General features: G+C 39.1%; 1 protein-coding gene across 1 annotated transcript; it reads left to right on the top strand.

The window, feature by feature from the left end:
• On the top strand, positions 1 to 27,129 carry SUPV3L1 (Suv3 like RNA helicase). The gene is made up of 15 exons (XM_069460064.1): positions 1 to 334; positions 8,464 to 8,541; positions 8,915 to 9,022; positions 10,010 to 10,124; positions 11,328 to 11,496; positions 13,091 to 13,202; positions 15,566 to 15,643; positions 17,082 to 17,173; positions 18,158 to 18,338; positions 18,898 to 18,991; positions 19,923 to 20,142; positions 21,945 to 22,025; positions 22,379 to 22,555; positions 25,645 to 25,793; positions 26,645 to 27,129. The coding sequence occupies exons 1-15, from the start codon at positions 61 to 63 to the stop codon at positions 27,075 to 27,077; spliced, it is 2,361 nt and encodes a 786-aa protein (XP_069316165.1). The 5' UTR covers positions 1 to 60; the 3' UTR covers positions 27,078 to 27,129.
• The last annotated feature ends 676 nt before the right edge of the window (positions 27,130 to 27,805 follow it).

Here is a 27,805-nt window from a genome sequence, read left to right as displayed (position 1 = left end):
GTCACTGTCAGCGGCCGTGTCCGCGGGCTGCTCCGGGCTCCCTTAGGGCCTGCGGCCTCGATGTCTTTACCCCGGTGTGCCCTGTTGTGGGCTTGGCTCCCGGCGGGGCGCCAGGCTGGCCACCTGGCAGCCGTCTGCTCTGCCCTTCGTCCCCACTTTGGGCCCTTTCCTGGGGCTTTGGGGCGCGTTCCTGCCGTCGCCACTGCCTCCTCTTCTGCCTCCGGTGGCTCCAAAGCCCCGAACACGTCCTTGTTCGTGCCCCTGACTGTGAAACCTCAAGGCCCCAGCGCCGACGGCGACGTCGGGGCCGAACTGACCCGGCCTCTGGACAAGAGTGAGTGGGAACTAGCGAGGGCGGCGGGGGTGGTGCCTGCCGGACGGGGCCGGGCGGGCAGGAAGCTGCATCTCCTTGCCTGGGCCACCCAGGTCTCCTCGAGCGTTGTCATCGTGAGTGTCAGTGTCTGCCTCTCTCGCTGGTTTGCGAGCCGGCAACGCTTGAGACTGTCTGATTCATCCTTAACGTCTTGTGCCTGAAGTGGCCTTTTCCTTTTCGCTGCCCTGCTCTCTGAATGTTTTAAACACTCTTGTGTGGGGACGACTTGAGTTTGAGTCGTTAGGTGGGCCGACCGCTTGTTCTCCTATTCTTCTTTGTTCCTCCCCCGTCCCCAGAACTGTTGCTTGTGAGAAGGGGCGAGAGGATGAGGCAGTGAAAAGCCAGCAGGGGACTTCTTTCAGGATTATTTGTCATTGACTTGGCGCCAACGGAAACCAAACACTGTTAAGCTGTATGGCGGTTGTCAAGAGGAACCAGATTCAGATCCAGATCTCTTCTTTTCAAGAAACCTAATGGTTTCGTGGGGAGGAAGGACATATGGATAATCAGCTGTAATACAAGGTAGAACATGACAAGATAGAAGAAGGTAGGGTGTCCTAGCCAAAGGTGGTGGTAGGTACTATTCATCCCGGGCTCCAGAGAGAAAGGGAAAGTGTAGCTCCAGTGAGTGGCAGTGGGTTTTGTTCTGCAAAACTAACTTTGGGTAGGTATGACAGAGAGGCGTGTGAATGTTATCAAGGTGGGTTTCAGATTATATGGCTGTACTCTAGTTTCTGGGCGATTAGGGGTTGAGGGAGCGTGCTCTGACCAAGTGGAAGTCTGGGAGGTTGAGGGAATGCTGTCCAGGAAGTCTCTGGGCAGTTCACCTCAACAAGCAACACTGGTGCCTACTGTAACTGTAAAATATAGCCTACAACAGGCTGTGGGTCAGATCTAGTTTTTCAGAGCAGAAGTACGGTACTTTCACTCAAAATGTGATGGAACTCATAGTATATGTTACTCTTTGACTTGTTCTTCCAAGTCAGGGCTAGGCAAAGCCTTTCACTTTACTTGGGGTGGGGGATTGTCTTAGTTCGTTTTCTCCTGCTATAACAGAATACCTGAGACTGGGTAATTTATTATAAACAATAGAAGTTTATTTGGCTCACAGTTCTGGAGACTGGGAAGTCCAATATTAAGGAACAGCATCTGGTGAGGGTCTTTGGGCTGCATCATCCCATGGTGGAAGACGGAAGGCAAATGAGCCTTGGAGACAGAGAGAGAAAGGGAGCCGGTCTTTCCTCTTATTGGGAGTCCACTCCCAAGATAATGGCATTAATCCATTGATGCCAGCAGAGCCCTTATGTCCTAAAGGTCTTAAAGGTCCCACCTCTCAACATTGTTAAAATGGCATTTAAATTTCAACACGAGTTTTGGAGGGGACATTCAAACCATAGCAGGGGTTGTATTGTTTTAATAATAATTTTAATGATGTAATTATTTTATATGATTTATATTTTTAAATTGTAAAAACACAAAATTTGCTGACTTAATCATTAAGTGTACATTTCAGTAGTGTTAAGTATAGTCACATTATGATATAGATCAGAACTTTTTCATCTTGCAAAATTGAACCTCAGTTAAGCAGCTATTTACTTAATTAAACAATTTCCCATTTATTTTATATTGTGTGAAGGCATAAGGTAATTTGTGAGATAATTTGCCTATTTGTTGTATTCAAATATTGATAAAACTCTTATTCTTATTTTGTGCAACTATTTGAATTTACCTGAAAATGTAAATGTCTTTGATGTTCCCAGTATGAAGACAGAATGAAGACATAGGATTGTCAGTACCAGATGTGCTGGGTTATTTTTTCATCTCCTTTGGCTGGGATTGGTCCAGATGTTGAATTTACTAGAATAATTTTTCAGCATTGCAAGAGGAACTGCAGAGGATGGTGAATTACTATACTCTTATATAGCTACATGGTTAAGGTATCAGATTTCCACATAGATTGTGATGAGAAGCTATCACTTCTCAATTTCTTTTGCTTGCTCCTTGCTGGAAAAGATGATGTACTTCAAGGCTCTGTCCTATGGCACCTTGCCTCCTTTTTCTGTACACTTTATAGGGTGTGTCGTTCTCTGCCTCTCCACTAAATTCAATATTCTTCTCAGATCTTTGTCTCTACCTAGACTTCTCTCATTCACCCTGGGCTTAACATATCTAGCTGCCTACCAGGTGTCTCTTGGATTTCTTACACCTCACCTTAGCCTGTCTAAGCATTTATTTCCCTCCTTCTCCCCTGCAACTGACTTAGCCTAAATTACCAGCTATGTCTTTTGACTGGACTGTTGACATAGCCCTTCACATGTCTCCTGTACCCCTTTGATCTCTCCATTTCATTCTCTACCTGCAGTCAGAATGTTTTCTTAAAAAGATCTTAATTATATTGCTCCCCTGCAAAGAATTATTTAATGTTTTCTATTGTCTTTAGTTTAAAAGGGTCTCTAAGCCTTAACATGGCCTGAAAGGCCCTGCCTGTTCTAGCCTGGGTACCTCTTTAGCTTCATTGCCTGCCACTGTCCATGCTTCAGTTATATGGATGAAATGTGCACTTCTGTTCCAGGCCTTTTACACATGCTGCTCCTTCTGCCTGGATTAAATTTTATTTTATTTTTATTTATTTATTTTCTTTGAGGCAAGGTCTTGCCATGTTGCCTAGGCTGGTCTTGAACTCCTGGGCTCAAGTGATCTTTTCACCTCAGCGTCCCGTGTAGCTGGGATTACAGATGTGTGCCACTGTGCCCAGCTCTTAAATTTTATTTTTAATTGACAAATAATAATTGTATATATTTAATGGGGTACAATGTGATGTTTTGACACACACTTACATTGTGAAATGACTGAATCAAACTAATAAATTCATCAGTTCACCTACTTTTTTGTGTGCGCGATGAAAACATTTAAAATCTATTCACAGTTTTGAAATATACAATGCATTTTTTTTTTTTTTTTTGAGACAGGGTCTTTCTCTGTTGCCCTGGCTAGAATGCAGTGGTGTCATCATAGCTCACTGCAACCTCAAATTCCTGGGCTCAAGCGATCCTCCTGCCTCAGCCTTTGCAGTAGTTGGGAATACAGGTGTGAGCCACCACACCTGGCCACAGTGCATTATTATTTATCACAGTCATTCTGTGCTGTAAATCTCTAAAGCTTATTCCTTCATTCTAACTGAAACTTTGTACCCTTTCATTAACATCTCCCCTTTTCTCTTCCACCTGTCTCCCCCAGTCCCTGGTAACAACCATTCTACTATCTACTTCTAAGAGTTTGACCTTTTTAGATTCCACATATTAGTGATATCATGTGCTATTTGTCTTTCTGTGCCTGGCTTATTTCATGTAGCATAATGTCCTCCAGGTTCATCCATGTTGTTGCAAATGGCAGAATTTCTTTCTTTTTAAAGGCAGAGTAGTATCGCATTGTGTATATTTACCACATTTTCTTTATCCATTCATCTGATGATGGACACCTAGGTTGCTTCCATATCTTAGCTATTGTGAATAATGCTGCAGTGAGCATGGGAATGCAGTTATGTCTTCTGCATGTTGATTTCAATTCCTTCAGGAATATACCCAGAAATGGGATTGCTGGATTATCATGGCTGTATTAATTTACATTCCCACCAACAGTGCACCCTTGCTAACATTTGTTTTCTTTTGTTTTTTTGATTATAGCCATTCTAACAGGTGTGAAGTGATATCTCATTGTGCTTTTAATTTCTCTTTCCCTGATGATTAGTGGTGATGAGCATCTTTTCATATACCTGTTGGCCATTAGTATGTCTTCTTTTGATAAATGTCTATTTAGGTCGTTTGCCCATTTCTTGACTGGGTTATTTCTTTTCTTGCTATTAAGTTTGAGTTCCTTACACATTTTGGATATTAGTTCTTTATCAGATGTATGGTCTACAAATATTTTCTCCCAGTCCATGTGTGTCCGTTCACTTTCACTTTTAATCTAGCTGATTCTTCTTGATTTCTTTAAAGTAGCTTAAGTACTTCTTTCTGACTAGTAAAGTAGATTAAGTTTCCAAGCTTCTCCTTAGCATCCTCTATTTCCCCTGCTTAACACTCATCACACTTGTAACTGTTGATCAGTGATTGTATTCATACACCAGGTTCCATATTGGCTTCAGGAGGACATGGCCACAAGGAAGGGTCTGTTCACTGCTCTATCTCCAGTTGGACACATTTATTCAGTTCTCCAACAAATATTTACTGGATGTCTTATGTACTAAGCACTGTCTAGGCATGCAGTAGGTGCTCAGTGTGTGTATATGTGTGTATCTGTATATATATTCTAGTTGATTGTAACTCATTTAGCCACATGGATATAGATTGACAACAGCTAGAAAAATGATGCATATCTGTGAGAGTCATACAGCATTTAAGTGACTGGCCTAATTTGCAATTTTCTTACCTTTTCTTTATTCTTAATTGGTAAAATGAGAATAATATTTTCTCCTCCTACATCTCTGGATTGTGAAAATCATTATTGGATAACATGTTTGGCAAAGCACTTTGAAAATTGTAAGGAGATGAACAAATGTAAACTATTATCATTTGTACTAAACATTTGCTGTTTGGGAAATGGAATAAAAAGTTGCTAGGTTGTCACCCTAAAGTAGAACCTGTGATGTGTGGAAACTGGGAAAATTATTCTTCTAGGGGCCCAGATAATCTGCTCCACCTATATAAAAGGTTGATGTGAAGATTTAACAAAGTAATGTATATTTTTTACATTGTTAAAGAAACAGAATTTTTTTCTAAGCCTCTCTTTCCTTAGGCTGTTAATAGCTGGTGTAAAATTCTTTGGACGTATTTCTACTCAGAGTCAGCTGGCTTCAAAGCAGTGTTTTTAAACCTTTTGCTTTTTTTGATTTTTTTCCTAAGCACTGTTATGAATTTTGAAGTGTTCTAGCAGTGAAGTACAGCTACCTGTGATGGCAGAGTGGCCCTCTACTTTCTGGGAGAGCTGACTAATCTGGGAGCTCTGGGCATCTCAGGTGGAGCAGTGAAGGAGACATTCAGATCAGCCAGGTCAGCTCTTGGCTGTCCACAGGTGACAGATGCACTTCCAGAGCATGATCTCATTCTGATTTTTGAATATTAGGAACAATGAAACAGATAAAGCTTAATTTTTATGAAAAACAAAGCTATGTTTCCATATACTTATGTAGTAGATTAAAAATTTTTTTTCAGCACTGTTTCCATTGTGTTCATGTTTTGAAGTTATTTTTTAAAAATTGATAATGGGTTTTGGAAAATCCTTTTGGATAAAATAAATTGGGTTTGTTTGTTTGTTTGTTTGTTTGTTTTTGAGACAAGGGTGTTGCTCTGTTGCCCAGGCTGGAATGTAGTGGTTCATTCATAGCTCACTCCAGCCTTGAACTACTGGACTCAAGTGGTCCTCTCACCTCAGCCTCCAGAGTAGCTGGGACTATGGGTGTGCACCACCATGCCAGGCTAATTTTTTTTTTTTTTTTCTTTTTTTTGAGACAGAGTCTCACTCTGTTGCCCAGGCTAGAGTGAGTGCCGTGGCGTCAGCCTAGCTCACAGCAACCTCAAACTCCTGAGCTCAAAGGATCCTCCTGTCTCAGCCTCCCAAGTAGCTGGGACTACAGGCATGCACCGCCATGCCCGGCTAATTTTTTCTATATATATTTTTAGCTGTCCATATAATTTCTTTCTATTTTTTAGTAGAGATGGGGTCTCGCTCTTGCTCAGGCTGGTCTCGAACTCCTGAGCTCAAACGATCCGCCCACCTCGGCCTCCCAGAGTGCTAGGATTACAGGCGTGAGCCACCGCGCCCGGCCCTAATTTTTAAATTTTGTTGTAGAGATGGGGTCTCACTATGTTGCCTAAGCTAGCTTCAAGCCATCCTCCCACTTTGGCCTCCCAAAGTGCTGGGATTACAGGCATGAGCCATCGCTCCTGGCCATATAAAGTATTGATACAGAGAATTCTCTCTTTTTTTGTGGGCAATACTAAATTTTTAAAATAGCTCTGTTAAGATATAATTTACATACTTTTCAAAAAGTTCACCCTTGGATTGCTTGAGGTTAGGAGTCCGAGACCATCCTGGGCAAGAGCAAGACCTCATCTCTACTAAAAATAGAAAAATTAGCGGGGACTTGTGGCGCATGCCTGTAGTCCCAGCTACTCAGGAGGCTGAGGCAGGAGGATCACTTGAGCCCAGGTAGGCTGACACCATGACACTCTAGCCCAAGCAACAGAGTGAAACTCTGTCTCAAAAAACAAGTCAAAAAGCTTACCCTTTAATGTATATAATTCAATGGGTTTTAATATTACTATATTTGCAGGGTTGTACAGTCATCACCATAACTTCATTTTAGAACATTTTCTTCACTTCAAAAAGAATAGTATCTATGAGCAGTCACTTTCCATTCTCCCAGTCCCCAATCTCCTCCTCCTAACCGCAGGCAACCACTGAGAAATCTCACTTTCTTTTTTTTTTTTTTTTTTTTTTGAGACAAGGTCTCACTTTGTCGCCCTAGCTAGAGTGCAGTGGCGTCATCATAGCTCACTGCAGCCTCAAACTCCTGGGCTCAAGTGATCCTCCTGCTCCAGCCTCCCTAGTAGCTGAGACTACAGGCGTATGCCACCATGCCTGGCTAATTTTTCTATTTTTTTAGGGATGGGGGTCTCGCCCTTGCTCATGCTAGTCTCTAACTCCTGACCTCAAGCAATCCTCCTGCCTTGGCCTCCCAAACAGCTAGGATTATAGGCATAAGCCACCATGCCTAGCCGAAACCTCACATTTTTAAAGCATTTAAATTTAGTAAAGTAGTATGATTCTTACATAACACCGAGTGTTAGTTACAGAAAATAGGTCAATTCTAAATAAATGTGATCTGTCTTTAGTTTGTATTGAGTTTATAGTTCAGCAGAATTTTCTCAAGCAATTGCATGTACTTTTTTCCAATCTATTACTTGTTACTGATTTTTCCACTATTTATACAAAGAAACTATTGCCCCCACTAGGTACAAAGTAACAGAGACCCACAGATAATCAGGATAGCTGCCTGTGATCCAACATATATATATACTGTGTGTGTGTGTGTGTGTGTGTGTATCTCATATATAGTTGTGGGCAAATCTACTTGCTAAACCAGCAACTTTGAAATTCCCTCATTCTACAAAACAAAGTTTTGTTAGTGGGATGCTTTGTTCAGGCTTGATTTCTTCAGTGAATGTTGTGTGTGTTGTGGCTGCATGAAGATGTGGTTGGTACATTTGTGGGAGGTAAAAATACAAGCCACTTGGCCTTTCTCTGTTTCATGGGCAAAGACTGCGTCCTCAATTTTGGCCTCTCTTCCCAGAAATGCATAGTGTGTGGCTGGGTCAGGAAAATGTTTGTCTCCACAGAATAGTGCTGTAGTATTTTAACATGTACAACCTTTGTACTTAATATAATCTCAGCTTGATGAATTTAAAATATTTTCACCTATAAAAGTATCCATTCATAATGGCATATTGCCTCAGCAGGCATCTAATTCAACCTCCCTCCCATAGCACAGACATTTCTCTGCTGTCACCCTTAAAATACCGTCATCTAACCCTTGCATGAGTACTTCCATTCACAAGGAGCTCTCACTTTTCACTATTCTAATTGTTAAGAAGTTCTTACCTACATTGCACTGAAATCTGCTTCCCTCACCTTCTGTTGGCTCTAGTTATGCCATCTAGAGCAAAACTAGTGTAATGTGTCCTCCCTAAAATCATCATTTAGTCACTTGCACAATGCATGATGATGTGGTCCTTGCTGTATTGGTTGTCTTTCTGAGTGGTTTTGTGAAGGCATGAGGCTGTCTCTGATTCCCTAGTGTCTTGCTCAGTCCTCTGCAGCGCAACAGGGTGTTGTATTATTTGACTTTATCATTTTTCTGAACACTCGTCACATATCAACCTATAAAGAGGAATCAACCCAAACCTTCGAGTTTTTGCAACACTCATTAGACTATTGGCTTTAGTGTTATGATTTCAAGTTTCTTTTGCTTTTTGGGCATTTCTCTATCTAAGGTAGGAAACAAATGTTAAACTTTGATGTCTCTCTTCTAGATGAAGTAAAGAAGATCTTAGACAAATTTTACAAGAGGAAAGAAATTCAGAAACTGGGTGCTGATTATGGACTCGATGGTAAGGCGAATAGCATCTTTATAGAGAGATTACTTCTTCGGGTACAGTTTTGTCAGGATTGTGTGAGACCTCATGTGGCCTGGAAATAAGAACATAGTTGTGGTCAGGAGACATGTCCCTGACCTTTGCTTCTGCCTGGGCAAGAGACTGGCAGGACTCACCTGGTGAGGCAGACTGTACCCAGTGGAACCGCATGCCGAGCCTTCCTGCATGTCATGCTCGTATTTCAGTTTTAATACAGATCATGATAAACTAGCTGTACTACCAAAAAAAAAAAAAAAAAAGACACTTGTATGAGTTTGGTGTGGTGTGTGTGTACTTTTTAAAATGAAAAACTAAGCTTTTTTGTATTTGGATTTTGTGTTTTCTGCAGCTCGTCTCTTCCACCAAGCTTTCATAAGCTTTAGAAATTATATTATGCAGTCTCATTCCCTGGATGTGGACATTCACATTGTTTTGAATGATATTTGCTTCAGTGCAGGCAAGTGTTTCGAGAATTTTTTAAATCCTGTTGAACATACTTTCTATTTCTTCCCATACTTCATATTTATTTCTCTAGCAGGGCTTTTTGTTTTAGAATAGGTCCTGTAAACAATCTCGAAGTAATTCAGTGCTTTGCTGGGAGGCCTTCTGGGTCATTTGCTTTATGTTGGGTCCCTTAGCTAGTAATTAAATCACCCATATGTCTTAGATTGGAGGAAGACTGGGGCCTTGATCTGTTCTCATGAGCTCTCTACTGTGTGTTAATACAGGTCACAGTGAAATGAGCTCTCCCGCAAGATGGAGTTCGTACATAGCAGATTCCATCTGCTTCTGCCACTGACCTCTTTCTTCTTCATATCAGAATAGAGTTCTTACCATAAAAGAAAATGTAAGAACATATCATTTCATTTCCACAAACATTTGCGCTTGGGTTTTAATTTTTAAATGTATTTAACTGTTAGACCTTGACCCTGTGTCAGGCACTGAGGGAGAACCTGGGTACAAAACAGAATGGGACATGGCCCCACTCTTCTTTCAGAGCCACTAAGATGTAGAGGAATTCTTACTGAGGAACCAACTCACTTTCATGTTTTGTCTCTCTATGATCTTCAAAGTTTAAAAAACGTTTGCACCTTCAACTCTCTTCATGTAACCTCAGGCCTTCTCACTAATGTATATTTCTAGGTTCTTCATTTTTAATTTAACTTTTACCAGTGCTAATCTTTGCCTGTTTGCAAAGATTAGAAGGAGTAGAATATGGTGGTTGGCAGTTGATTTTCTGTTTTCTTTGGAATATAAGTGAAATTAAAAGGAAAAAGTAAGTCAAAGCAGTATCCCAGAAAAGGATACAGGGTCTCCTGCTCCAGGACTTTTCTTTTATCCAGGCATTGCCCCTCTAGCTTAGCTCACTATGAAGAGGTTTCGCCAAATTGAGTTATGGATAACATGTAGATTGCACATGTTAATGCACCATTGTATTTTCCAGCTCATGTGGATGATTTATTTCCATTCTTCTTGAGACATGCCAAACAAATATTTCCTGTGTTGGAATGTAAGGATGATCTACGTAAAATCAGTGACTTAAGAATACCACCTAACTGGTTAGTTTCATCATTTGTGGATTTGAAATCTCCAGTTTCTAATTTTGGGTGATTAAGTGATCATTATTTCTTTATTGTATTCTAGATAACAGATTATAAGGAGTCTGGATTATGTTGTTTTCCCAAAAAAAAAAAAAAAAAAATAGGCAGGTAATTCTGTCAGACAATTAACTAGTGTCTCCCCTTGACACCAAAAGCTTGGTTTTAGGTTTTATTAGGACAGATCTAAAGCAGCCTGTATGAGTGTTGTCGTTACGTCTAAGGTATGGCCTTTCTGGTGTCTTAGCTGAATGTCTGAGCATTAATGAGTTCTTTCCATCATGGCTGGAACTGCAATATCTCCTTGCACTTTGAAACCTCTTTGAGACTTTCTGCTTAAACCTTTGGTAAGCTGTTCTTTTCTAGGCCCTGCTCATCCTTCCCTTGCACATGCTTACCCCAGTCCTTGACCAAGAACTCAAAGGGAACCCCTGTACAGACTTCAGGACTCCCCCTCCCTGCACTCTTTCTTCTCTTCCACACTCTGTCCTTCACATTCCAGCTGCTTTCGGCAGCTCTGAATTTGATCTCTGCTGCTTGCTTCAGTGGGACTATTGTACTCTGCTTGAGTGTGACCTCGCTGTGCCCTCCTGGGGTGCAGTAGGGCTTATCTCAAGTGTTCCCTTTTTTGAGGGGTTGCAGTCCTGCACTGTCTGTGTGTCCATGCCCCACAACAGTTCCTGCATGTACTTTGTCTATTTTTGTACTTGTTTGTGGTGGTAGGGCAAGTCCAGTGCCTGTTGTTATGGCCAGAAGCAGAAGACTCAGTTATATTTGTGTACACTGCAATTCAGAGGCCTGGGAATATTTGCTTTTAGGGTCATGTGTTCAGAGCTGTGGTAATGATGTGAATATATCTGTGGAACTGATAGCAGTTTAAACTTATTTTTAGTAACTCCTGAGAAAAAGATTTGTATAATGGGAAAAATATCTAAGACATTAATTTGCATTTGGGTTTTCCTGTCCTTTAATTAGTAAATGTTATGCTTGGAAATCAGTCATTATTTTAATGTGGATATAAAACCCATTGTTTCGTTTAGTTTTCCAAAGACTGTCTTGTGAATGTTAAGAGGGTGTTCATTTGGAATTTTTTTCAATGGTTATCTTTAGCAGGATGGATTTCGAGGTTACTTGGATTAAGTTGTTTACTTACTTGTGTTTTAGGTACCCAGAAGCCAGAGCCGTACAGCGGAAGATAATATTCCATTCGGGCCCTACAAACAGTGGAAAGACTTATCATGCAATCCAGAAATACTTGTCAGCAAAATCTGGAGTGTACTGTGGCCCTTTAAAATTACTGGCACATGAGATCTTCGAAAAGAGTAATACTGCTGTCAGTATATTACCAGATATTTGTTCATTTTTTCTTGTTAATTTTGTTTTTTGGGGACGGAGTGAAGGTGGGGTTGGGGAAAAGACATGTAGTTATTTACTGTTAACAAAAAATTGCCGCATTTCATTGTATCTAAGAAGCTATCAAGTGTAAGATGTACCATTACTTTATGTACAATTAAGAAGGAAAGATACTGCCAACTGAATTCCGACATGCCATCAATTCTTAAGATGCATCCTGATTTCAGAGATACTCAAATGTGAAAAAATGTACACAGTAGAATGAATGAAATACAATATTACAGAATATTTCACATATGTAGAGAAATGCGGAGAATAACATACAAATAACCTTGAACGCCTACCCAACTCCATCAGATCCTAACATTTTGTCATGCTTGCTTCACTTACTTTTTTAAGAAATAAAATATTATTGATAGAGTTGGAACTCCCTCTGAACTCCTCCTTTGCCTCCTCAGAGTTAACCACTACTCTGTTATGATGTTTAATTTACCTTTTTTTAGATTAGACCTCTGATGCTATCAGCTAGAACTAATGATAAAGACTGAAGCCACCTTTTCAGAACTGAAGGGACTGAAGCCCTGTGATCTGAGGCCTCATTTCACTAAATGGGCCACATTTTGGTTCATTGTTTTATTATGACATTATAATGTGAGATTAACCAGTTTTGGTAGGTAATTTGTATTCTCTATTTTTTTCTGAATAATTTGAGTAATTTGCAAACAATGCCTCTTTCTCCATAAATACTTGAGAATGTATTTCCTCAGAGTAGACTTTACATAACCACAGGATATTTAATATTGATAGGATACTGTTATTTAATACACAGTCCATATTCAAATTTTGTCCATTGTTCAATTACATACCACTCCTCCAGGATTCTGTCCAGAGTCTCACACTGTATTTAGTTGTCATGTCTCTAGTTTCCATTAATCTTGGACATTTCCTCAGTCTCCCTTTGTCTTTCATAACTTAACACATTTCGGAAGACTACAGGTCAGTTGTGTTGTAAACTGTTGCTCATTTTGGAGGTGTCTGATGTTCCCTCATTATTAGATTCAGGCCATAGGGTGACAAACCATCCCAGTTTGGCCTGGACTTTCCCAGATTAGCACCAAGAATCCTTTGTTCTGGGGATCCCCTTAGTCCTGGACAAACGGGGATTGTTGATCACCCTAACATACCATAACATTGATGTTGGTCCTTCCTAGGGAATTATATTGGGAGGTCTTAACAGTTTCAAATTTTATTTCTGATGTTCTTCTTGAATATAGAAACAATTCATATTCATTTTAATAAAGTCAGGTAGTACAGAAATGTACAAAGTTAAAATGTGAAACTGCTGCCATTTCTCATGCGTTTGTGACCTGAGGATTTAGCTGATTTGAGCTATATAAGAGAATGGCTCTTCTTTTGTTTTTTATAAAAAGGGAAAAAAGCATTGGGAATATTTTGTTGCAACTGTTAAATAAATCTGATGGTAATGGAGAAAATAGTCTATTAAGCATCTAAAGCTTCTTTTTGCCATTGTTTTCAAGATAGAATTAATTCTGGGTTTCTTTTCATTATTCTAGGGTGTGCCATGTGACTTGGTAACAGGTGAAGAACGTGTGACAGTTGAGCCAGATGGGAAACAGGCTGGCCATGTTGCTTGTACTGTTGAGATGTGCAGTGTTACAACTCCTTGTATGTATACACCATTTTAAAAATTATGATTTGGTATTTTTAATTTTAAAACACAGTTGAACATATGAATTTTTTTTGAGAGAGAGACTTCCTCCATCTCCCCAGGTATAGTGCAGTGATGTCATCATAGCTCACAGCAACCTCAAACTCCTGGGCTCAAGTGATGCTCCTGCCTGAGCCTCCCAAGTAGCTGGGACTACAGGGTCATGCTATCATTCCTGGCTAATTTTTTCTATTTTTGGTAGAGACAGGGTCTGTGTCTTGTTCAGGCTGGCCTTGAACTCCTGACTCGTAGAGTGTTAGGATTACAGGCATGAGCCACCCTGCCCGACTGAAATATGTTTTTTAATCATGAAAAAAAAATTTTTTTTTAATCTAGAGAAAAAAGAGAATAGTACAACAAACAGCCAGTTGCCAGCACTAACAAATGCCATGCATTCTCTTGTGCCAAACTTCTGAATGTTCTTTTCCTTTTTCTCTTAAAAGAGCTAAACTGTTCATAAGTATGGGAAATTTCCTTTGTACCATTCCCCAGTTTACTTCTGCTCCCCTCTTTTGATGTAAGTGATATCAAGTATTTGGTGTATAGCTTTCCTGTCTGTTTTTATATCACCGATATATGTTACCTATCAGTACTGCAAATTGTCATGTTTTAAAACATTTATGTGATTATTATATTGTATTACTGTTCTCCAACTTGCTTTTTTACTCCACGCAAGTGTTCAGATCTAGTTTTGTTGAGATAGCTATATATATCTGAAGTATATTCATTTAAACTGTTATGTAGTATTCCACTTTATAACTAAAATTATTCATTCCCTGATTAAAGGATATTTTGGTTATTTAAAATTTTTCCCTATTATATACAGTGCCATAATGAACTTCTATTTAAATAGTTTTGAAAACATTTTAAATGAAAATTAACTTTTTCCTTATTATATAAGCAATCATATCTTCATTATAGAAAATACAAAAATATAAGCAAAGAGAAGAAAACAAACATACATAATCTCCCAATCCTACCTATCCAGAATCAACAAGTGCTAATTAACTCTATGGTGTATATTTTCCAGACTTTGTCTATATTTGTGTTCATATTGTATATGAATATGGTTATCTATATATTATATGTGTATATATTAAACAAATAGGGACTATATATTATTTACTATTTGGTAGCTTTTATCATTTTAGTAATCAACTTTCTAAGTGGATAGATTTTGTTTAAAAAAATCAATGTATTATAAAGGTAATACATTATAAAAATTCAAACAGCACAAAAGTTTATAAATCAGGCTGGGTGTGGAGTCTCAGGCCAGTAATCCCAGCACTTGGGAGGCTGAGACAGGAGGATCGCTTGAGCTCAGGAGTTTGAGGCTGCAGTGAGTTGTGATGACCCCACTACACTCTAGCCCAGGTGACAGAACAAGATACTATCTCGAAAAGAAAAAGTTTATAAATCAAAATTTCTTCTGCTCTGTGTTTTCTAGTCTTATTTGTATATATCCAGATGCAATAAGTAATTCTTAATCTGATAGTTTTTCAGAATAAAATTAGTTTTCTTTAGTTTCCTAAATGTTATTGTAAGTATATTAAATGTTTTTTCTCAATTCTGTGGTATTTTGGAAAGAAAATAAAAATACAGTATATTTTATATATACTTACAGAGAATAAAATAATATAGTTGGAAGCATTTTGACATTAGAAATAAAATGAGGCAATAATTTTTGCCATAGGGATGGGTTTAAAACACCTAAGAATGAACATTGCTGGGGCCCAAGGAATTACACCTTCCACTTCACTTTCTGCTCCTGAGAGCGGTCTGGTTTCCTGTTGTAGAGATGCTTCATTAATAAATCTACTCCTTGTTCTGGAAGCATAGATACTTGCTTTCTTCTTTGACTACTGTGTAGATGTGATAGTTCTTATTAGGCACATTCTCCAGGGTGTCTCTGAGACTGCAGAAAATAGACAAATGGAACTGCTCAATTTGGGAGGCAGTGCAGGAAAGTGGTTAAGAGTATGGGCTTTGGAGCTAGGTGGCCTGGGTTTGTGCAAGGCTATTCACTTACTAACTGTCTAACCTTGGACAACTGACTTCCCTGGGCCTCAGTTGACTCTTCTGTCAAATGCAGATAATGGTAATACTTAACCTCATAGGTTTGCTGTGAGGATTAAATGAGGTACAGTCATAAAACACTTCAGAATAAGCCTGCCAAAAGAAGTACCCAGTAAGTGATGATGATGATGATGATGATGATGATCATTGTGGTGGTGATGAAAGCTTGAATTTTGGTGTTGTAATTTGTTTGTCATACTATTCAAGTAGATTGTATTGCTCATGATAAATTTTTTGTTTTAAGATGAAGTGGCCGTAATTGATGAAATTCAGATGATTAGAGATCCAGCCAGAGGATGGGCCTGGACCAGAGCACTTCTAGGTTGGTGATGCTAATGTTATAAGAACTGTGCTTCATGCTATCTACACTAGATACATTTTTATTTGCTTGACATTGCCAAATAGTCAGATCTCTTTTTGACACAAATCAATCAAAAAATTCAGCTAAGTGTGAGTTTCTAATTTCTAAATATGATTTTAATAATGGGAAATCTTGGCTGGGCATGGTGGCTCACACCTATCATCCCAGCACTTTGGGAGACTGAGGCAGGAGAATCACTTGAGTCTTGGAGTTTGAGACTGGCCTGGGCAATACAGCGAGACCCTGTCTTTATAAAAAAGTTTAAAAAGTAGCTGGGCATGGTGGTGCACACCTGTAGTCCCAGCTACTTGGGAGGCTGAGGCAGGAGGATCACTTGAGCCCCAGGAGTTTGAGGTTGTAGTGAGCTATGATGGTGCCACTGCACTCTAACCTAGGCAACACAGCAAGACTCTGTCTCTTAAAAAAAGGGGGGGAAATCATTTTTGCTGTTATAAAATTAGCATAACCATGTAATTAAAGTTAAAATGATCAAATCTCACCATATTTGCACAACTATTTATATTTTGCCATGTTTCCTGCCAATTGTTTTTCTTGTGCATGTGGTGTTTTGAGAACATTTAATTGTATGTGTTGCTTTTTTCAGTTCTGTTATTTCATAGACATTTTTTCTTACCACATATTAATGTAATTGCATATTCTCCATTGAAGAGCAGTACTGTTATTTGTTCCATAGAGTTGAACATTTTTTCCTCTTATTTATTAATATAATATTGCAGTAAAAGTCTTTGTGGCCCCATAGCTTTTTATTTTTTATTTTTTGTTATTTCTTTAGGATAGACTCTTGGAAGTGGAGTTCTTGAGGTTCATGGACATGAATGAACATATCTACTATTTCATATTGGAGTGCATTTTTGATCAGCATGTTTTAGGGCAGGGATTTTCAAATTTAAAAATAAGTAGCTGAACTCTTTCTTCAAACAAAGAGTATCCATTGAAGCCCATTATGTAGAATAGGTGAAAGTGGATGTGCTCAAGGATAAGGAGCTTGGAGTTTCTTCTGCCTCCAGCCGTCAGCCTCACAAATGGCTCAGTGATTCTAGGGAGCCTAATTTGAAAAACACTAGTATAGGACCTGTGTCAGTACTGAGCATGAAAATGCCAGAATTCTAGTCTTGGCTGGCTTCACTGTATAAATAGACTTGAAACCTTGGCCAAAGCAATTAAAAGCCCTGAGATTTATAAAAATGGGGTAATATTTGCCCACTAGAAGGTGGGCAAAGTTTTAAAGTTTGCATCAAAGAGGTAATTACGAAAACACTTGGCAAAGTTGTAAAGCAACAGGTAAGCAAATGTAATATATTTTTGCTATGTGAAGTGGTACATATTTAATTATAAATCCTTAAAATTAAAAAAAAAAATCTCAATTTTGCATTTACAGGACTCTGTGCTGAAGAAGTTCATTTGTGTGGAGAATCTGCTGCTATTGACCTGGTTACTGAGCTTATGTACACAACTGGGGAGGAAGTGGAGGTACTAGATTAGATCATATGCTTCATCCTCAAGGTGGCGTATCAGCCCAGGGTACCTAGGCGCTGGCGTCGTAGGCCCTAGATAGTGCCCAAATCAGAACTTAACTAAAAAGCAAGCTCCCTTTTCTTGTGATTGACTAGATCATATATGTTTGGTTGAACCTCATGATCTGAAGTCTGTCAGAGTGGCCTTCGCACCCTAAGCCTTCCAAGAGTACAGGATATTCTTCATCTTCTCTCAACAAAACCTTTTGGGGCTTGAGCAGATCTCTTTAAAAATAAATAAATCAGGACTTTTGGAAGTTGGAGACCCAGCAATAGTTTGTGGTTTTCAAAGTCTTTTATGTCAGTTATTGGGGCCTTTGATATACACCTAATTCCTGGACACAGTTTGTATCCCTTTTTCAAATTCTCCTAGAATAGGAAGTAACTGGTTTCCTACTTTACTTTTTCTTTGCCAGAGTTCTATAATAAAATGAAGAAATATTTTTAAATTGGCCCATTATTTTAGTTTTATGCTCAGCTGTCAGGGAAAGATAGTGGAATGTGATGGAAGATTCTGGATTTCAGTCTACACTTTACTGTTCTTAGCTTTGCACTCTTAAGCATATCGCAGAAGGCTAGGACTGGGAAAAGCCTCAGACCTACTCTTTTATTGGGCTCTATTTTACTCTTTCCTAAAATGGAAATAACAGTTAATAACCCTTCTAAACTTAACTACATTGCCATGGAAATAAAATATATGTGAAAGTGCTTTGAAAATCTCTGAAGCACTGTATTTTATCTTATGTAGAAATGCCAATGAGAACTGATGATAACACTTATAATATCAAAATAAATGTTTTTCTGGGTTTTCTTTTGAAAAATGTTGGTACTTACTAGTTTTATGTTACTCTTGACTGCATTGCAAGCTTTTCACTTAATAGTCTCAAGAAGTAGAGTTGGATGTGTTATAATCCTTGACCATTTCATGTCTTTATTGTAGGTTCGAAGCTATGAGCGGCTTACCCCCATTTCTGTGCTGAATCATGCACTAGAATCTTTAGATAACCTTCGGCCTGGGGACTGCATTGTCTGTTTTAGCAAGAATGATATTTATTCTGTGAGTCGACAGATTGAAATTCGGGGATTGGAATCAGCTGTAATATATGGCAGTCTCCCACCTGGTAATTATTGGCTTTCATCATGGCAGGAAATGAAATCTCTTCTTTTTGCAGTTTATGTTGGGATATGAGTAGAAAATACATGAAAAGATACTGAATTCAGCAGCTTGATGTATTAGTAATCAGTTATAGGTCATATAAAATAAATACATTTCTAGTTCATCTTGATGGGAATAGAAGTATTTTAATTATTATAGTTCTTATTTGCTGCTATTATTAGACTGTGTTTTAAATGTTGAGCTTATGATTTTTTTACAGAAATGTCATTAAACTATGGATGTGGTAATAATCTTCAAGTTGTAGTCGTGAAATCTGTTAGTAAGTGTCCTCAGGAATGATAGGCTAGTGTGGTGTGGGGGATTGTGATCTATATGAGGGGTATTTAAAGGAGAGGAAGTAAAGGGGAAGTGAGATTTTTGAGGATTTAAAGAAAAAGTTTAAAACAGTCAAAGTTTTATTAAAAATGGGAAGAGCAGGAGGTGTGAGGGATTCCAAGATGTACTTAGCGTAATGTAGTAAGAGACGAAGAACACTGATTTAACATAAAATGTTTTTATTTTAGGGACCAAACTTGCTCAAGCAAAAAAGTTTAATGATCCCGATGATCCATGCAAAATCCTGGTTGCAACAGATGCCATTGGCATGGGACTTAATTTGTAAGTAATTTGTTTTTAATAAGCAAGGATATTCTGTAGGTTAGATGACAATTTTTTGTTTTTCAGTTTTCTAATTGGCTTTAATGATCAAACTTTGATTTAGGAGAATAGATATAGTATAGATTTGAGATTTATCTTGCAAACACCTATTGAGGGGATGAAAAGAACATATTATGTAGCACTAGGAGTTTGGAGAACTGTCCCCCACTGCTGCTACTCTGTCATATCACCTCACTTTATTTTCAGTCTCAGTCAACAAACAGGTGTCCAAGTGCCTATTTTGCATGTGGAGGTACCCATTACCTCTGGTGATAACAATGTTAAGCCTATTGTGGATATGTAAAAAAAAAAATTAAAAACAAGATTAAGCCTAAATATTCCTCCTTAGGTAATTAAGGCAACTATACCTCTATGAATCAAAGAACTATTAAAAGCTGTTTTTAATGGCACCCAACTTCTTTTTTTTTTATTTTATTTTTTTAAGACTAGTCAAGTGCAGTAATGAGGAGGGGGGAAAGTAGTAGAACAAGGAGTTCAATCTGTAACTGACTGTGAACAATCAAGTGAGATAACTCACTACCTTCGGACCAGCCAGGCACCCAACTTCTAAAAGCAGTATGGGAACACTTGATTTGGGTTATTTGTAAACAAGTCATTTTCTGTAGCTTTATTAGAGTATAATTTATATGCCATATAATTCACCCATTGTAAGTATATAGTTTGATGATTTCTAGTAAATATGCACAGTTGTTAAAAAATACTATTTGAGGGGAAGAAAAAGAATTACCAGCAGACTGTTTTCCTTATTTTTTAAATGGCAGGCAAGATTGCAAGTGGGCCTGAACTGGAATTGCAGTGAGCATTTCTTAGATGACCCAAGCAATGGAGGGTTTTTCATGCAATCTGTGGATCACTTTTATTTCTATTTCAGGAGCATAAGGAGAATTATTTTTTACTCCCTTATAAAGCCCAGTATCAATGAAAAGGGAGAGAAAGAATTAGAACCAATCACCACCTCTCAAGCCCTGCAGATTGCTGGCAGAGCTGGTAGATACAGCACACAATTTAAAGAAGGAGAGGTTACAACAATGAATCGTGAAGACCTCGGTTTATTGAAGGAAATTTTGAATAGGCCTGTGGATCCTATAAGGGTAAGGTGTAACATGTTAATTACTACTTTTCTGTGGAGAACAGTCATCCTTCCATCATTCACTATCCAGACTCTTGCCTCAGACACCTGGAAATAGAAATAAGCAAAAGAAATTTTTTTGCCATGGAAACCACATCAAGAAAGCCCTACTTTAATTGCTTTGGAGAGACAGACTCTTGCTTGTTGAATGGTGTGCAAGTGAAAGACCCAGATTGAGCAAGTTTAGTTAACCTGATTTTCCTTTAGTTCTTCCTAGATCTAGCAGCAGGTGGGCACATAGAGCCATGTCAGTGGACTAAAAAATTACCAGAAGCTTGAATATAGAAGAAACCATTGAGTGTTCCATATTCTTAGTGTACAGCACTAAGCAATATGACTTCAAGCCAGTGAGGACAAAGGTTAAATTTTGGTTATATATTATATGGACAACTAAAATATATATATACAAAAAATTAGCCGGGTATGGTGGCACATGCCTGTAGTCCCAGCTACTCGGGAGGCTGAGGCAGTAGGATCGCTTGAGCCCAGGAGTTTGAGGTTGCTGTGAGCTAGGCTGACGCCACGGCACTCACTCCAGCCCGGGCAACAGAGCGAGACTCTGTCTCAAAAAAAAAAAAAAAAAAAAAATTTTGGTTATATAGTTAATGAGTCAGAAGTTTACATATTTTAAAGTATCTTTGAAAGAATAGTTAAAATTAAAAGTTGCCTGGAAAATTCACTTTACATGGCTCATCTCATTTGTCAGTGACTCTAGGTAAAAGGGAATGTGTATATGAGATGATGAAAGAAAAAGTTCATGGGTCGTGGAGGAAAGCTGTGGTTGAAATTATTTCCGTAACATTTGTTAAGAGTAAGGTTAGGTATAATCCCAGCGGTTTGGGAGGCCAAGGCAGGAGGATCACTTAGGCCAGGAGCTGGAGACCAGCTTGGGCAACATAGCGAGGCCCCCATCTCTACAAAAAAAATATGAAAAATTAGCCAGGTGTGGTGGCACATGCCTGTCGTCCCAGCTTCTCAGAAGGCTGAGGTGGGAGGATGGCTTCAGCTCAGGAGTTCGAGGCTGCAGTGAGTTATAATGATGCCACTGCACTCCAGCCTGGGCAACAGAATAAGACCCTGCTTTTTAAAAATAAATAAATAAAATAAAAAGAGTACAGTTAGGTTCATGGGTGACTCCCAGTGCAATTGATAGTGACACAACCCTGTTTCCCTTCAGTGTGCCTCATTTCTTATACTCATACTCTTCTTCTTTTCCTCTTTCTCTTTTCTATTTACTTTCTTTTTTTCATGTTTCATTCCTTATACTTAGCTGTGAGCATTTCTTAACACTGTGGTGTACAGCTAAAGAGATAACTGACTTCCAGTTTAAAATTTTTCTTATGTACTTATGTATGTATGTCAGTTTTATTGCTCTGGGTAAAGTGACTGGTGGTTTTTTGGTTCATTTTTATTCAGCAGGAAGAATCGAGACTTGGAAAAGGGTTTTATCCTAGAAAGTATTTTTGATACTCCATTAGATTATCCTAGGTTTTAGAAATATGACTAAAATGTAAACAAACACCTACTCAGTGACCATAATCTGTCATTTTTACTAAATCATCTCATCAGCTTTTCTATTAATAGTTGGTAATAAATGGTAAAATGATGGGGTTTTCTATTTTACTCAAATTCTTGGCATTTAACTCATTCGATGAGAGCTTAGCCTGAATGTAGGACTTTCTCTTGAAATAACTTAAGAAAATTTGTCCTTTTTATAAAGCAAATCAGCTTATGGTTGTTTTTTTCTTTTATTTTTACTAAAAGGCAGCTGGTCTTCATCCAACAGCTGAGCAGATTGAAATGTTTGCCTACCATCTCCCTGATACGACACTGTCTAACCTCATTGTAAGTGGAAACTCCCTTTTCAATCTTTTCTAAAAATATCAATATGTCAATTACCGGTTAACCTCATGGGCATGAATGGATAGTCTACTTTTGTGAAGTTGCTATTTATGAAATTTATCTTGTAAGTAAAAACTTTTTCAAAATCTTCTGGAACTTTTGTACTGAGGAATTTTCTCTTTGAGTATTTCAGATTGGGAAGGATATGGGGGAAATGTTAGCTTCAGGAAGCAGTGAGTAAAGCAGGCCTCTCTGGAAGTCTGTCATAGATTAAAGAGATCATCTTTTGTAGACTTGAGTGCTTTATTCATGCCCAATTAGGCAGTCCAGTAATTTCATGTATCTTTTTTCCCCAGGATATTTTTGTAGATTTTTCACAAGTTGATGGGCAGTATTTTGTCTGCAATATGGATGATTTTAAATTTTCTGCAGAGTTGATCCAGCATATTCCATTAAGTCTCCGAGTGAGGTATGTTTTCTGCACAGCCCCTATCAACAAGAAGCAGCCTTTTGTCTGCTCTTCGTTGTTACAGGTAAGCCTTCACGTTTAAGATATTTTGAGTTGTTTCAGGTCAGTGCATTTTCCCCCCCACAGTATTTTGTTGTTCAAAATAAAACAATCGAGAAAGTGCCCTGTAATATGAGAGACTTTGTAAAAACTTACATATAAAGTGAATTTCTTTTTCTTACAGGTACTTTTTAGGGGTGGGGAGAACACTTATATTTGGGGTTATATGGTACCCTCTGTGAAAAAACTAAAACAAAAAAAATAAAATTGTTTGAGAGAGGGGGCTTTGCCTAATATACACTTTTTCCTTTTTAGTGTTGGGTAATATTAACGTTGAGAAAGAGAGGGATTAGGGGTTAGTAGTAGCAATAGTATTTACTTTTCTTAACTGTAAGGCACTGAGCCAGGGGTGGCTGTCTTGGAAAGGTTCCACACCCTTTTCTCTTAACCCATTTGGGTAGAGATGCAAATCTCTGACTTTGGAGAAGCACAGGATTCTGGGGAGGCCAGACTTCCTGACCCCATTGGCTGTTCTCTGACGCCTCTGGGCCTTTGCACACCCTATGCTTCTGCTTGGTGTGTCCTCCCCACCCCACTAAACCCAAAGGCCTCCTCTTCTCTGAATCTTGTTGTGACTCATTGAGGTACATTGCCATTTCCTCTAAAAGCGTTAGCATTCTGCATACTAGCTCTATTCTAATCAAATCTATTTCTAAATTTATTTTAAAAATTATTTTTAAATCACATAAATAATCCATAAATACATTCTCTTTGTACAAAATTAAAACATTACGGATAGGTTAAATTTGACTACCTCTCCTAATCTCAGTCGTCTGAAATAACTACTTTGCGCACCTTTTTCCATTGCATTTTCCTACATACATGTACATGTGGAAATACTAGTATTGTTGTGCAGGTGTGTTTTCTGCAACTTGCCCTTTTCTTTTTCTCTTAACAGTATGTCTTAGAGGTCTTCCATGTCTAGGTGTTTACCTAGAAAATATGTTTCTTAGAACTGGCATTTGTGAAAGACTTAGCTAGCTAAGCGTGAAATTTATGAACAGAATCTTAGACTGCTGTTTAAGCTCCTGAGTGGAGCTTGATCCCATGGCCTTGGCCTCATTCACACCATCCTTCAAGCAGCTGTTCTAATGAAGCAGAAGCTCTGTACTAAAGAATAGGCAGTGTCTGGAACAGTGCAGGTCATTAGTTGCTTATGTTTTCTATTAAAAGATTAGAATGTGAAATCTAGAAGTTTTTTTTTTTCTTGATCTCCTTCATTACTGAACTATAAAAGAGCTCAATTCCATCCATAGCTTCTTTTTTTTTTTTTTTTTTTTTTGAGACAGAGTCTTGTTCTGTCACCCTGGGTAGAGGACAGTGGCATCATTAATAGCTCACTACAACCTCAAACTTCGGGGCTCAAGCCTCCTGCCTCAGCTTCCCAAGTAGCTGGGACTACAGGTGCACACCATCATGCCCAGCTAATTGTTTTGTATTTTGTGGGGGGTTTTTTGTTTTTGTTTTTTTTTGTATTTTCAGTAGAGACAGAGTCTCACCTTGCACAGGCTGCTCTTGAACTCCTGAGCTCAAGCGATCCTCCTGCCTTGGCCTCCCAGAGTGCTAAGATTACAGGCGTGAGCACCAGGCCTGGCCCATCCATAACTTCTGATGTCCCTTAGGACTGTGGTTTTGAAATTGTGCTCAGAGAGCTCCTTTAGGGTCGGCTGCTGGGTGGACGGGCATCTCCCTGTCCTCTGTCGGCAGCTCCTTAGCTCTTGTACAATGTGGACTTCCACTAGTTGTTTGTGGCCAAAAATAATAAAGCCACTACCTTTTATAAGAGAACTTGAAGCTGGGCGCGGTGGCTCACGCCTGTAATCCTAGCTCTGTGGGAGGCTGAGGCAGGTGGATCGTTTGAGCTCAGGAGTTCGAGACCAGCCTGAGCAAAAGTGAGACCCCGTCTCTACTAAAAATGGAAAGAAATTATATGGACAAGTAAAAATATATATAGAAAAAATTAGCCTGGCATGGTGGTGCATGCCTGTAGTCCCAGCTACTCGGGAGGCTGAGGCAGTAGGATTGCTTGAGCCCAGGAGTTTGAGGTTGCTGTGAGCTAGGCTGACGCCACGGCACTCTAGCCCAGGCAACAGAGTGAGACTCTGTCTCAAAAAAAAAAAAGAGAGAGAACTTGAGAACCCATGCTTGGCATGTCCTGCTTAGCAGGTTAATATGGTCACATTTCTATCCTTCATGGGTATCTTACTTGGTATTCATTAAACTTTGTAGAATGCACAAGACTGAATTTAATAAAAATCATGGTATTATTTAACCATAGTTGGTCTAAGTAATTAGACCAGTTGACCTTGCCTAGGTTAAGCATTTAAAGATAATTTTCCCTAATTTGGCCATGAACAATTTGAAATCATCATGTTCTTGAAGCTAAAGATTTTATTTAAACTCTTACAAGAGGAGTCTTCTTTTACGGTTGTAATTTCTATCTTGTGTAGTACAGGTGATGTATAGTAACGCCTAGCGTTGTCTAGGGTGCACTGTGGTTTTCAAAGCACATTCCCCAAGGTGTCTCGTGGTGGAGGACGGGAGTATGGCATCTCTGTTCCGATGAGGAAGCTGAAGCACCGAGTGGTGATTGGCCAAAGCCACACCGCTAGTAGGAGGCAGGTTCTAGATTGGCTTGTGACCAGGCTTGCACCAAGCCACTTCAAACAGTTTCTTTATAATAAGGGAGGACATTAACAAGATAGAGAAACTTAAGCTCATATTTGAGGTTATGGAACTATTACATATTGACTTAGGAATGGGAGTCTAAGAGTTAAGAGACTTAGGCTCTGGAAAGTTAGTCCTTGAACAACTTCTGATGTACATAATATTGCCCTGGTTTTGTCAAAAGAGGCAAATCATTCTTTTTTTAAAAAAAAAGTATCTTTATAAAGTATTAAATGTTCTTAAAAATATAGAAAAATGTAAAGGAAAAAAGAAACCAGCCTATTGAAACAACTACAGTTAATGTTCTTTTGTGCTTTCGTTTTCTTTTTAATCACAAACTTAAGGGAATGCTGATGCTTTTTAACTCTTTCCTTTTTTTCCTCTCAGTTTGCCAGGCAGTATAGCAGGAATGAGCCCCTGACTTTTGCGTGGTTACGCCGATACATCAAATGGCCTTTACTGCCACCTAAGAATATTAAAGACCTCGTGGATCTTGAGGCAGTTCATGATGTCTTGGATCTTTACCTGTGGCTAAGGTACTCAAATTTTTCCTTCGTGTGCTCTCATTTTTCTGAAAAGTAGGGCAAATCAAAGGTTTTATGAGTGGTTTTACTCAAAGGATGGTCCTCAGCCAAAAGTGTTGGTGTCATCTGGGAGGTTGTTAGAACTAGGAATATCAGGCCCTTCCCAGACTTAATCAGATTCTGCATTCTAACAAGATCCCCAGGTGATTCATTTGTACGTTAACATTTAAGAATACCTGCTCTAGTCTAGTGATTTTCTTTTTTTTTTTTTTTTGAGGTAGAGTCTCACTCTGTTGCCCAGGCTAGAGTGAGTGCCGTGGCGTCAGCCTAGCTCACAGCAACCTCAAACTCCTGAGCTCAAGGGATCCTCCTGCCTCAGCCTCCCGAGTAGCTGGGACTACAGGCATGCACCACCATGCCCGGCTAATTTTTTCTATATATATTTTTAGCTGTCCATATAATTTCTTTCTATTTTTAGTAGAGATGGGGTCTCGCTCTTGCTCAGGCTGGTCTCGAACTCCTGAGCTCAAACGATCCGCCCACCTCGGCCTCCCAGAGTGCTAGGATTACAGGCGTGAGCCACCACGCCCGGCCTAGTCTAGTGATTTTCAAAGGAGGGGCATGTCCCCCTCAGGGAGTATGTCAGAATCAATTGAGGTACAGTGCTGACCCACCCCCATAATGATGTATTCCTCAGGTATATTGGGGCAGAAATAAAGTTTGAGCAAAGGCACTGGACAGAGTTTGCAAACGGAGAGAACATTTGGGATTAATCGGTGGCAAGATGTAGGTAAATGCCATTGCGATTAATGCAGTGACTGTGATAAGAGTTGTTGCCATAATGTAATGTGTCCTTTTCCCAGCTACCGATTCATGGATATGTTTCCAGATGCCAGCCTTGTTCGACACCTCCAGAAAGAACTTGATGGCATTATTCAAGATGGTGTGCACAACATCACCAAATTGATTAAAATTTCTGAGACACATAAGCTGTTGAATTTGCAGAGCTTGTCAACAGGGAGCCAGTCACGATTGTCAGAAACTTTAAAGGGCCAAGCTAGAAGGACACGCAGCACCAAAAGAGAGAGTAAAGCCACTGAGCCACCCAGCTGCAGTGCAGGAGAGAGATCTCTTGCTTCCAGATTGGTGCAGCAAGGACTGCTCACCCCAGACATGCTCAAACAGCTGGAACAAGAGTGGTTGACACAGCAAACTGAACAGGGCAAAGAAGGAACAGGTTCTGGGACTTACTCAAAAGGGACAAGAAGGAGGAAGAAGGAACCTGATTCAGAGTAGTTTTTTGTTGTCTTTTTTTTTTAATTTTGCAAATAAAAAAATCTATTTTAAATTATTTTCCTCATATGTATTTACTGCTTGCTATAGTATTGTGACTGTCTGATACGGGGATTTTTTTGCACAGATAAATTAACTCTTAAAGATGACTGAACTGCTGTTTATTTCAACATTCAGAAAATACTAGGATGTCTTAGAGATTTTATTGAGATCTTTATATAATGGCCATTTGTAACATAGCATTAAGACAAGGCACCATAAGGAACCCTGCATGGGGATAAATCACTGTGATGAATTGTTTGACCAGTTTCCTACACTGTTGCTGAAGATGTCATGGGTGGAATTCTTTGACAAATACTGCTGTCTATTGTACCCATGTACCAGAGACTGTTCTGGGTGCTAGAAATATTCAGTAAGCAAGAGCTCCCTCATGGAGCACTTATTTGGTAGGGGAAACAGGTATGAATAAGTTAACAAATAAATAATGTCAGCTCCATGAGGACAGAGATTGTTGTCTGTCTGGTTCACTGTCTGGAATATAGCAGTAGCACAGTCAGTCTTTGTGAACCGAATGGGTGAAATTTCAGAAGTCAATGCTAGAAAGAATAAGGAAAGAGTGATGAGGGGTGGTGGTAGTGGGCTATTTTATTTAATAGCGTGATCTTCCCTTGTCCAAAGGCCAGTCTGATGCATAGTGGCCTCTACTTGTGCAACAAAGTTTTTAACCCTGG

The sequence above is a fragment of the Eulemur rufifrons genome, chromosome 28, assembly GCF_041146395.1.
Source record: "Eulemur rufifrons isolate Redbay chromosome 28, OSU_ERuf_1, whole genome shotgun sequence".
Lineage (NCBI taxonomy): Eukaryota > Metazoa > Chordata > Mammalia > Primates > Lemuridae > Eulemur > Eulemur rufifrons.
The sequence above is the reverse complement of the archived record's forward strand: the minus strand, read 5'-3'. Positions and strand labels throughout refer to the sequence as shown.

Coding starts and splice junctions, on each gene's coding strand:
- SUPV3L1 (XM_069460064.1), top strand. CDS start 61: ATGTCTTTACCCCGGTGTGCCCTGTTGTGGGCTTGGCTCCCGGCGGGG. Junction 8,542..8,914: donor TGCTGATTATGGACTCGATG/GTAAGGCGAATA, acceptor TGTTTTCTGCAG/CTCGTCTCTTCCACCAAGCT. Junction 22,026..22,378: donor CGACACTGTCTAACCTCATT/GTAAGTGGAAAC, acceptor TTTTTTCCCCAG/GATATTTTTGTAGATTTTTC.